The 12,569-nt window shown below is 42.1% G+C and overlaps 1 protein-coding gene across 1 annotated transcript in view; it reads right to left on the minus strand.

Moving 5' to 3' along the window:
- The window catches only part of met (MET proto-oncogene, receptor tyrosine kinase), a 68,541-nt gene that overhangs the window by 7,931 nt on the left and 48,041 nt on the right, over positions 1-12,569 (minus strand). Inside the window, exons 12-16 of the mRNA XM_062390783.1 lie at positions 10,402-10,551; positions 6,326-6,479; positions 5,071-5,205; positions 4,248-4,514; positions 1,592-1,672 (exon numbers count right to left, since the gene is read on the minus strand). Of these exons, the coding sequence (XP_062246767.1) occupies positions 1,592-1,672; positions 4,248-4,514; positions 5,071-5,205; positions 6,326-6,479; positions 10,402-10,551 (787 nt within the window). The remainder of the gene's footprint in view (positions 1-1,591; positions 1,673-4,247; positions 4,515-5,070; positions 5,206-6,325; positions 6,480-10,401; positions 10,552-12,569) is intronic.

The raw sequence follows: 12,569 nt of genomic DNA on the forward strand, positions 1-12,569 counted from the left end.
CCCAGGGGACCCAGCAGACAGTCCCATTCCCCCGTGGTTGGTGGCTCTTTGTGACCGCATGGGTCTACCCTCCATATCGTCCCAGCATCAATCTCCCTGCTCCAACTGACAGTTTACATGATTAGACGGGACCCTACCGCCGTCCTCAGCATCAGACACTCATTCATCACCATTGTGTGAAGCTGAAAAGGATTTGGCACAATGATGAGATGAGATCCCTAAAGCTATTGGAGCATCATGATATCATGCAATAAGTATGTGATACGAGTGGATTAGGATGCAATAATTATACCTGGATGTGAATATGTATGGACAAGAAGAGGGTGTGTTTAGTGTGCTCCTGTCATGCTAGATCATATAAGTCTATTCCTATAGGAAGTATTAAATGTAGTAAGTGGTTAGCACTGCAAAAAGGTTCATGGTTTGAACCTGAAGGCTGGTCTGGGTCTGTCTGTGATGAGATTGCATGTTTTCCCTGTGTCTGTGTGGGATCTCTCTGGGTTCTTGGCTTTCTCCCACTGTCCAAAGACATGGGGCTTAGGTAACTAGAGACTAAATTGTAAAAAACACATGAATGTGGGTATTTGTATCTATATGTCAGCCCTGTGATATGCTGTAACCCGCCTCTCGCCCAACGACAACTGGGATTGATGCCAGCTCCCCAATGATTCTCAAAGGATAAGTGGTAGAGATGCTGGAAAGGTGGTTTGACTTAAAGCCAGAGTGCCTACTCAGCAGGACGTGTTTAGCCTTAGCTTAGGATGAGGCATTAACTGAATATGGTTTCTATCAACATTACATGCATCATCTCTACAAGACTGTATGCATGTGAAAAGAAGAGCCACTCACCCAAAAATACTTTTGGGGTTGTAATGCTAAGTTGCGTGATACAACATTTTCTTTTGAACGTCTCTGTGTCAGGTGTGTGCCTGAGTGTTTAGTGTGTGTGTGAGTTTGTGAGTGTGTATATGTATGGTAGCATGCTTCAATGCCAAATGTTGTGTACAGGTGTGAGGATGTGGTTGGTGGACTGTTTCCCCGCTTGATGGTGATTGGCTGTTTGACAGATACCCCAGTCAACCAAGTTGGCTACGCTGGCAGGCAGATGAAAGCAGGCTCGGATTTATATCTCTTCAAACACCAATCAGCTACCCACCAAAGCCATTATTAAACCCAAAGTTTTAAACCTTGTTAAATAGAGGGGGTGGACTGCCATTTCGGTTCTCTCTTGTTTGATTTAGTCAGGTAAGCTGTGTTATTTCCCAGCTAGTTTGGTTTGTATGTTAAGATTGAGTTTGTCCTCCTGGAGTCTAAGTAATATCATTTTTAAGCTTAATCGCTTCAGTCTGTTTCATAAAAAAAAAAGTGTTTTTTATTTACAAAAATGTAGCAAACAGTGCTCCTGTGGTTGCTCGAGGGAAAACAAAGCCTATTTTCCTGGCCTCTGGTCAGGATATAGCACCTGTATAGACGACTGTGTGGATAACTGTAGAAGTATGAGACAGAGTGCAGATGAAGAGGAATGCTGTCACTTCCCTTGTTTATAAAGACTTTGGCTGCCTTGTATTCATCGAAGGGGATTTGTACTTACGGTTCAGGGACTTGATGGCACAGTGCTGCTTCTGCCCGTCTGGCTCCAGCAGAGTTCCATGGAAAACACAACCGAAGTGACCTACAGGTTAAAACATGATTCACAGTATTAAAGGCCAAATTTGTCATCATTCGAAAAAAGCTTGTGTTCAACCCTGTAAAGAGCTCCGGAAAATAATTTTGCCATAAGACAGTGTTATGTGAGATGCACCACTTTCAGTCCAAAAGACAATGAGGTGCAGCTGCAAAGCAAAGGTGAACAATGGCTGCCAGGCCCATGTAAGTTGGCAGGAATCAGTTGGAACTTCCGGAAGTTAACTTTTTCTTACATGCATTGTGGAGGTGACACGTCTGAGTGCTGTTAAGCCGTCAGTAATGTGTTTCAACCTGGAGGGAAGTTCTCGCTCCCACCTCCCTCCATACAGTTGTCATCCACCAATCATGGTCTAAGGAATTCTTTGGAAACCACGGCCAACATGGCGGTGCCATTACTGGGAATTTAATCCTTTTCCTCTGTTGTGTCAAGTGGAAACTTTACCTCTGCACTACTCGTGTCCCCTAAACTATTAGTCCCCCCCATCTTTATTCAAGAGCATGGTCTTTCAGTTTGAGAGCAGGCCTTATTGATTTCACGTTCAGATTTCGTAATGCTTTCACTCAAAGCCTTGCACTCGTACGCAAAGAGCCCCTGCTTTTTCTTGGCATCGCTCTGCTTGTGCTCGAATTGTGAGCTTGCACTCAGATATTTTGATGCTTGGACAGATTTCCTTCAGATTAGCTTCAGCTCTTTCTCTCGTGGTCATGCTGCTACTGTGTGGGCGAGAAATGAATGCTCTCACATTTTTCTTCCATGTCAGGTGTAGTGTTGACAAATGAAATTGTCCTGCTATCATTGTAGGTATGCTTTACCCCTTAAAGAGTCCCCAGTATGGGCGGTTACTTTTCCCCGGGTCAGAACGTCCTGCTCTCAAACTGAAAGACCGTACAATTTACAGAAAGTAAAATGTTCACACTCAATGCTTGATTGGGGAGACTGTGACAAACACCACCAGCTGGCAGAGAAACATCAATAGAGAAGAACATTCATGTTGATGCTGCCAGTACACTGAGTGGCACCTACAGTACATATTCAAACTATTTCCATACACTGTTTAGACATAGTATAATGCAGAGTTTAGAGCAGAAGCATCAGGATGATCTCCTGTCGTGTATTCAGGCAAAAACCTGTATTGCAGCTTCAGACAAAAACAAGCACATCTGACCCCTCTAAGTGTGATACGCCGATTTTTACACACATAATGGTTAATTCTGATTCTCTAAAGTTACCATCACCCTCACACTAAATCAGCCCCCTCAAGTAACACAGTACGCCTCTTTATTCATTAATACCCCAGCCCAGCTAATAACCTATGCCGAACCCCTTTGAGTTATTGAGCATTTTATTGAATTACATCTCTTTTTTAAGACACAAGCTCTTGCCCCAGACGGGGAGGGGTGGAATAAAATGAGTGCAGCCTTCTCCTATCACGTCCGTGCAGATGGCTGAGGGTGTTGGATTACGCCTCCCTACAAAGGACCCTGGGAATACTAGCTGTGAACAAATCATCCTAGGCCCCTTTAAAAATCCTGCTTAAAAATCCAGGCACTTTTCTTCGGGGGATAATTCAGCTGAGGGGGCGGAGGGCTGTTTCTGGGGTCACTCTCCTCTGATGTTGAATTTGATCTGTGGGTCTGAGCCACCTACTTAAATGTCACAATGTGAGGCGATTTTGTGTCTGCGAGTCCAACCCGCGGTTTGATAAAGCAGGCAATTAAGCTTATTGTGGGCAACTTTAGTTTTTATGTAGCTTTACGTAAATCCCAAATTGAATGCCAAATTATATGGGAGAGCACTGGACAAACTTATAACTCCACATCAGTTTCTAGTATCCCAGCAGAAGTGTTTGAGTCTGTGTTATCTAACATAAGTAAAGTCACCTCTCATTTCGAATTGAATTTTTATCCCTTTGGTTGTTAATATTATATTTTCATTATGCACATCCATTTGTAGCTGTGGTAAAAAAAAATCAAAATGCTTAATGATGCTCGTGATAGCGAGTATCCCAGTCACTGGATCATCTTCATGCATCATGAACGTCTTGTGATAATGTTCCTGCACTCGCACTGTGATTTATGATTACACAGCTCTGTATGCACGCTTTCACAGCACTTTATACATCTTTATACATAGATGTCTCCAACTCGATAAATGTCCACTTTGTTAGCAGTGATTCACTCCTTCCAGACCAAAATACTGCATAGGAAATTACATTTTATATTTCCTCTTATTTAGCTTAAGTGGAAAAAGAAGTTGTCAAAAACACCAGACAGAAAAATGATGAAGAACTAGAGTAATGAAAATATAGCTAAATAGTTTTTCTTCAACATGTCCCTAACATGGAGAGTAAAGTAATACAACTATATTCTTGTAATATTACAGCTTTTAAAAAAGTATAAAATGTCATCCTTATCCCCTAATATTATGACTTTTTCTCTTAATTTAAGAGTAGTTTTTTTTGCAACGTGGCCCTAATACTCCATCACAATAAAGACCCAGGGACATGCCATATTTAAAAAAATTAGTTCAACTACCAGTAAAGACAATTTTTGGGACTGACCTCTGCCGATGACTTGGTTGAGGTGAAGCAGCAGCTGGTCTCTGGCGATCACCACGTGCTGCACTTCCTTCAGGAGGTCTGGGTGGAGACAGGATGGATCTATGTGGACTGGGGCCATCAGCAGGGGCGACACCAGCTCGCCCTCCATCCCAATACCCATCCCCATTCGTCCACCCAGTGTCCCCAGCCTGGGAGACAGCAGCTCCCCATTGCCTCCATAGATGGGAGGGGCCCCTCGGCACGTCTCTGGCCTGTCTGTGCCCTGATCTGGAGAAGCAAAGGATACGTGCTTTAAGGTTAGTGACTGTACCAGCAAGGCCTCCAGAGGTCAAGGTCTGCAAAACCATCACAGGAGGCTTGCTACAAAGGCAGAGAGCAACTTGACACTACGATGGAGGCGGGCGGAGCTGGAAAAACAAAGTCTCTGATTTCTCCTGTGATGTTGTTAAGGGGAAAACAATAAAAAAATGTAAAGCAACTATATGCAAAATGATTCAAATTCAATCTTAAGAGCCAAAACAAAAGACAGACAGGAAAATAAACGGCAAACTAAGATATGGAAGTTCAGCTAATGACGGCAACAGCTCATAACCCCCCCCCCCCCCCCCCCCTAGTGCACGGTGATGATGAAGTTCAGTGCATGTCTGAAAGCAGCTCAGTTTATCCAAAATATATCAAATAAATAAAACAAAATAAGTTAGTAAAAAACATATAAGATATGCACTGCTAGCAAAGTGGTCAGCCACACAGGGAGCGGGCAGGTAGGTGTGAGGGAGGGAGGGAGGAAGGTGAGATTAGGGAGGGGCTTATCTGGTTGACGTACCCTCCAGCAAAGTTGTTCTATAGTCGACTGACTCGTGGGAGACCATTTCATTAGTGGGGCTGACGCTCCTTGCGTTAGCCAGCCTGTCCAGATGCTGGATGTGCCCCCGGCCATCATACCACACCTCAGACAGATCTAGAGACAGAGAGGGAGGGAAAGAGGAAGAGCGGTGAAGAAGGAGCGACAGAGACATGAGATGGATAAGAGGAGTTTGGAAAGGAGGGTCAGAGAGAGAGAGAGAGAGAGAGAGAGAGAGAGAGAGAGAGAGAGAGGGGAGAGAGTTACTAAGAAAGGCAAAGCGTTCCGCCAGTGCGCCCCCACTCACAAACATACTGTTAACCCACCAGGCAAAACAAAACCCAGCAGATACACATGCACAGTAGACACACTGACATCAAGATACAATGCCTCTCTCACACACACACACACACACACACACATACACACACACAAACACACATACACACACTCACAATTTTGGTTTATCCATGCATCCATCCATAGTTGGCATTTGGATTTTCATCCTGCCTTTTTCTAATTTATTTTTGCTGTTACTTTACTAAGACAGAGATTTTTGAGAATAATGTAGTAATATTAAAAAAAAATCTAAATTGGGAGGACAGTGGCAGGATTATGAGAATACAGTTGTAATAGTATGAGAATTAAGTCTTAATTTAATGAGAAAAAAGTTGCAGTCGCAGTTTCACGCTAATCTAAAATCTTGAATCAATCTAAATTTATCATGAGAAACTATGATATCCATTTGGATATCAAGCAGATAGACAGTCGACCACTACCAAACATTCCCTTTTCCACAAAAGGGGCAACTTCCTCCAAGTCTCTGTGGTTCTTCCTTCAGAATAGACAATGTTTCTCGAGCAATATTATCATTCATTAATGTATTCATTATAGTTAAACTGTTTTGTAATTTGTAAAACCTTAAGTATAACTTAACAAGTTGATAGACAGTCCTCATTTTAATACATGCAACAGACTGATCTTGATATTCTCCATCTAACATAACATTTATCCTATAATTACCATTTGAAAATCATGAACTTGTTTCTCATAATACTACTATTACTCTCAAAATCTCAGATTACGTTTCCCCTTTATGTGGCCCTTATATTCAGACTTTACAAACATAGCTGCTAAAAACATTAACTGGAGCCTCTGATATCCATTTAACATTATAACTGAGGCAGTAGCAGACATGAAGTGACCTTTGACCCTCTGACCACACCACTGCTTTTACCGTCAATGTGTTTGTTTCTTCTCCACATCAGCAGCGTTCCCAGCAGCAGCAGCAGCAAGCTGACACAGACACAGCCCACGATCAGGCCCGTGTAGTCAGGCTCCTGTGCCAGCGTCACCTTGCCCAGGTGCCTGATAGAATCCGCCTGACGCCACTGCAAACGGAAAGGGGTGGGGGGTGGAAGGGCACAGGGTGGACAATGTAGATGTTAAAAACAGGAATTAAACATATTTGCACCATCCTACTTCCTGTTGTGAAGTCAGAGGTCAGGCCTGGCAAGATCAGCCCGGGCTTGGCACATTTCACCTGTGTACTCCATGTCTATACACTATAAAATATTAAATATCAAGCATTACATATTACTGTTACATGTTAATCTCAAAAAAACAACTTTATATGGACATGTGTAGATTAGTGGCATCCCCAGGTCATCATCAGCCTGTAGTGAGCAGTCAGGTTACCAGTCGGTAATGAGATCGCCTTACTTTAAAGTAAGGGTTGGACATAGTTGGTCTATGCGACGGTAATGTCACGCTTGAATAAAAGGGCACAATTCATGTTAGCTCTATGAAGTGGAATTCCAAACTCCTGCACAGAGGAATTTAAATGAAATGAAGATAACGGGCTCACTCTCAGATTAATTGTGTTTGGCTGAATGAACAGAGTAGAGGACAGCACACAAAATAAATGTCAGAACATTGTAGAGCTATTGTTTTCTTTGTAGTACTGTAGGAAAGAGTGCTGTCCTTATACACTACATACTATATGGTGTAAACACAAGCATTTAAAAGCCTTGAGTAGGACATTCAGACAAATGGTATGTAATAAGAAAACACACACACAGACACACACACACGCACACACACACACACACACACACACACACATCAGTCTGCTGCCTCAGTCTCGGGGGAAGATTACATCATTGATATTGGTTCTACCATTATTAGGTTTAGTGGGAATTAGGTTTTTTGCTGCTGCTACAGATGGGATAGTTTGTGTGTGTGTGTGTGTGTGTGTGTGTGTGTGTGTTTGTAGGTTAGTGTTGCTAAAGGATATTGGCTGAGCCCCGCCAGAGATAAAGGATTTTCTTCTAAAGAGCAGTTCACAAGTCAACAGTGATGAGGCTGATAATGTCTGGTCTGGAGCACAAGCGTGTTTTGCCAGAAGGCGACCACTGGATATTATCTTGAAGGACGACATGAGGATGTCTGGAGCTCAGCATCTGATATCAACTTGAATTATAAAGGTTATGTATGTATATATATGCAAGCTTATAAGCTATTAGGGTGTTTGGACAGTTGTTTGTTGCAAATGCAGATTCTAAATTTAATGAGAAACTCAATATATAACCTATTGAGTGGAACAAAAATCTGCCACGTATAGGATATTAACAAGTGCATATAAGAAATGAGTGATGTTTAATGTCATTCCAGACTCATTTCATCTACAGACATGGCTTTCCCTGTGCCTTAAGTAGAAATACTTCAGTTTTACTTAATGCATTTCAAAGTAATGTCTCCTGACATCCCTTTGACACTGAGCCAGGACTTGAGGAAATGATGGGTCGCTGAGGATTGTATCTTATCAAAAGTCAGTGTAGAAAGACAGGTCTGCTCATGAAGAGTCTTGTCATCACATATTAAAGTATAAACAAGATGCTGTACCTCTCCAATGATGTTTTTATCTCTGTAAAACTATCAGTCCAAAATTGTTTATCCTAAAACCCTCGCTCCTCTCTGACAAAAAAAGCTGACATTCACTGTTGATGTTCACTGACATATTTCCTGCTGTCAGACCTCATTTAGCTGCTGGGGATGTGTTGAAATGGGGTTTAGCTTTGTACGTGTTGGCCGTCATCTTGAGAAAAGAATCAAAATGAACCAAACAGAGCCAGAAACAAGTGGGCAAACCTTTTTTGCTCTAAAGTTTATAACAATAGGATAGTACAAAAACATTTGACTGATCATATCCTGAAACCAGTGTGCATTGTTGCTGCATATTATGAGAGTATACAGTTAGAATTTAATAAGAAAAAGTCATAATATAATATTTTAGGAGGTAAGCAGCAAGGAGAACTCCGGCTCCTTGCAGTTCCACCCCTTCTGGAGCCGACACCTTGAGCTAATCTCATTGTTTCATGAGAGACAACGAATTTCCTTCCTCTTCAACAAAGAGGCAATTTCCTCAAATCTGCGTGTTCAGAAGGGACAGTTTCTTTCACAATAATTTCAAAGACCTGATACTTATGGTGATGGGGTAAGAATAACTTAGTGGGAAGCTCCAGGCCTCATTTTAAAGCAATAAAATTAACGCATGGTCAGATTTCCTATATTCCCCCTCTAAAATGACACATGGTTTAAAAATGATGACTTCATTATCTTAATATTACAACTTTAATTACGACTTATTCTCAGCTTTATTCTCTTTCAGTGGCCCTCACACTCATCACACATGGGCCATCTAACAGATCCGTCTCGATTCCAATGTCTTTCACAATAACTTGCAGACATGTTGAATGCTGTGTTTCTGACCTTTTGCTCTTCTCACGACTCACGATGCTTGACTTCTATTCAAGTGATGAGACAGCTGCTTGCTGAGCCCCTTCACTCGACACACTGCGCAATAAATTCGCCCTGAGCTGTATTTACTGTTTTTTATAAGAGGAATGCATTAGAGCAGGAGAGTTATTGGAGTTTCCTACCAATGATCTGGAATGCTGGAGGAATGTGGTGCTTTCCATGAACTACATTTAAAGTTTGTGATGAGTGGTTCAATGTGACAGAATGATCCCGTCACTGAGGGGTCTCACAACAAACACTTTAATTTATAATTATTAATTATCAACCTGTGCATCATTGAAGGGAAAATAAATAAAGTAACATTTTAAGATGTTATGTCAAGTTGGAACATCCTTTGCCCGTCTTTCATCACTGTGTGTTATGTTATTTCTGAGAGGCAATCAGGCCTCCTCGTCCTCGGGAGCAGGTGCTGTGATGTGATGTGAAACCTTTTATTGCTGAAATCCTTTCTACCAGCCCCATAATATAAACATAGGGGAATTTTCATATAAATGCATTAGCTGCGGCTTAATGGATCTCTGCTGTGTCTTCATGTGTGAGTATATGTGTGATACAGAACATCAAGACCTCTTGTCTTTCTTGTCTCATATTTGTGATCACAGAACTGAGGTTATAGGTGTTAAATCTGCTGCCAACACCACAAACAACATCAAATTAAACACATCATCTGATCTTTTATTGAGCTTACAAGTTTTTTTTATGAAATATTGAGTATGAGACAGGGTGACACAGATGTGCGCACAGCCTTAAAGAGATTTAAACTTATCTAATTCCTATCGGATAATGGTCAGAATGATGCCAACATGTTGGCAGATTCTTTTTCCACACTTGTTTCAAGAACATGAAAAAGGAAAATTTACTTCCCAGATTTCTTTTGCAGCAAGTTGTTTGGGAGAAAGTTTTAAAGCAACACTAGGTAGTTTTTATATTTAAAAATAACACCTTCAAAATCATCATGCTTGAGTAGAGCCCAACATGGTTTTTCAGTTTAGGAGGTTCCCATTGTGTACAGCATCTCGTATTTACAACAGTGAACACACACACACACACACAAACAAACACACACACACACATACACACACCTTGCACTGTCATCCAAACACCGCTTGAAACACTCTGACGCATCTCTCCTGTCAACATGCAGGAGATCTGTAACAAGATATCTATTGAGAGGAGTGTGTGTGTGTGTGTGTGTGTGTGTGTGTGTGTGTGTGTGTGTGTGTGTGTGTGAGAGAGAGAGAGTGGGTGTGTAAATTATGGTGAACTGGGTGTCACTTTAGACAACAGGGAAGTCATAATTAAAGAAACTGACTATATTGACCAACTGTTGGAGAGGTGGTGCCCAGGATCTGAGGGTGTGCACATTGACAGGTGTAAGTGCTGAGCTGTACACCTGTCTCTGAACATCTCTGTATGGCTGTGTCTACATCTACATCTTTACTTACTAGACACTAAACAATAAAAGACCTAAAAGGTTTGATCTGTGGGCCTCACCTCCACCTGCAGCTCTTTTGCAGTGGCGCTCTGCAGCTCGTTGGGAACGGTGCACTCCAGAGTGTTTCCCACCAGAGTCAGAGTCTCACAGCTGTGATTGGAAACAGTCAGGACCTGACACTTCATTGCCTCCCTGTCCATCCGATCACCCTGCATTGGAGGAAAGGGGAGAGAGAGAGAGAGAGAGAGAGAGAGGTCGAAAGTTTGGAGGAAATACAGAAAAGGGAAGAGGAAGCAGGTTGACAGAGAGAGAAACAAGAAAGATGATGTGAGATCAACACAGTAGCAACAAAATATCAGCATTGCAGAGAGCGATTACTGTTGAAGATCAAAGTGCATTGCTCTCAATAGTTTCTAAAAGGTTTAGAAACTATTAAGAATGCTTAATAAAACAGCTCACTGTTGTCACATTTTTTGGTGCACAGCTGTGACTGTGATAGTGACCTAAACAGGGGCTTCAATGTGTCACAACTTTGGCCTTTACCATGGTAATCGACATTTAATCCAGGAATCTGAATGGTTTATTTTATTCATTATCATCATTCAAGTTTCAACGAAGCCTGGTGGAGGGGTGAACACGACACAAGGAAGAGCACATTGAATTTTGTTATGAATCTGGATCAGGGCGTTTTGAAATATTTCTAAAGAAAAAATGAATGGATATTGATGAATGAATCTGCCACATTTAGGGAACTGCTTTTTAATAAGTGTGTCTCCTGAGTGCCGTTCTAGTTTCTGATATGAAGTTTTATATATATGCGACGTTCAAAGAGTAGATTACCTGATTAAACGAGTATTTGCAAATCAACAGTTGAACTATCATGCAACTGCTAAAATGTCATAGTTCTCTTCTTGCAGGCTAACAAAGTGTAACACTTAAGTCTGGCTTTTAATTTCTGCTTCAAATCTGAACTCCAAAAAGTGCAGAGGAAGTATCCTCAGTGAAGAGAATCAGCTGGAAGGTGAAGCACAGAACAGCGAGTGTGAAGTGAACTCGTCAGCGCTGAGTTCTTTTGATTCTCAGTGGGACGGACAACAAAGAGGTCTGACAGGAAACACACACAGCTATTGTCCACATCACTGAGTGTGTGTAACTGTGTTAGTGAGTGTGTGTAGTTTAATAGGAAACTGTGAAAGAACAACGCAGTCTGCTCCATTAACTCTCAGACTTGCTTGATACCCCTCTTTCTCCCCTCACTTATTTTTGTTTCTCCAGTCCCTCTCTCTCACACACACACACACACTAACACATAAACACACTTGCAGCAGGAGGTAATGTAGAGAATGATCACATTCCTTGCGTGACAGCTTGGGATTTTCCAATTTGACACAGAGTAGAGGCTCGCACCTGTTCCTTCACACTCTCTCTCCCTCAGTGACACACAGAGACACACAGACACACACACACACAGTACGTTGGCAGTCTACAAACACAGCACGACAAACGCACTAACAGGTTCCTCCAACACAGTCCTCACACTGCGTGTCCGGACTGTGGGTGTGACAACGCAGTACAAAACACACAGAAGAGTTGTTAAAGTTATACAAAGTCTTGACAGCAAAAACAGTCTAAATAAATGGTTACAATGATAATTAGAAGTGAGATCTTTCTCACGCTCAACATTAATTGATCAGCTGCGATAAGTAGCTGGCCACAAGCCAGAGTCAACAGCTTGGTTCGGTCATGTGTTAATACGCTAGTCAGAGATAATATTCCTTTGTTTGTCTGCTATTGACAGCCATTATGGGCCTGCAGTTATCAGGTGGGGCTAAATGAACCCAGCACTTTGCCCTTCAGTCGAGGCCAGAGAAGAGCAGGGTTATCAGATGGCATTAAATGTGGCCTGTTTTGGTTCGAAGCCTGGTACCGTCCACCCCCTTAGGTAACAACTGGGGGTTTGTCTGGGCTGGAGGGAAGGATGAAGGGGGGATAGAGGTTAGTTTGGTGGATTTAGCATCAGGGCCAAGGTCATGTCTGGGAAAGGAGAGAAAGAAGAAGAAAGAGGGAACAAATAGATCCCCAGTGAGAGGTTCAGCACAGCTGCCACAAACCATCAAGCTGCAGATGACAAAGAAGAGAAAGAAAGAAAAGAGGAGAAATATGTATTTCATTGTGTTCTTAAAACAGACTCTGGGGACTTTGGTGGCCTGTTTGAAAAGCAGCATTA

This window comes from Platichthys flesus, chromosome 6 (assembly GCF_949316205.1).
Source record: "Platichthys flesus chromosome 6, fPlaFle2.1, whole genome shotgun sequence".
NCBI classification, from domain to species: Eukaryota; Metazoa; Chordata; class Actinopteri; order Pleuronectiformes; family Pleuronectidae; genus Platichthys; species Platichthys flesus.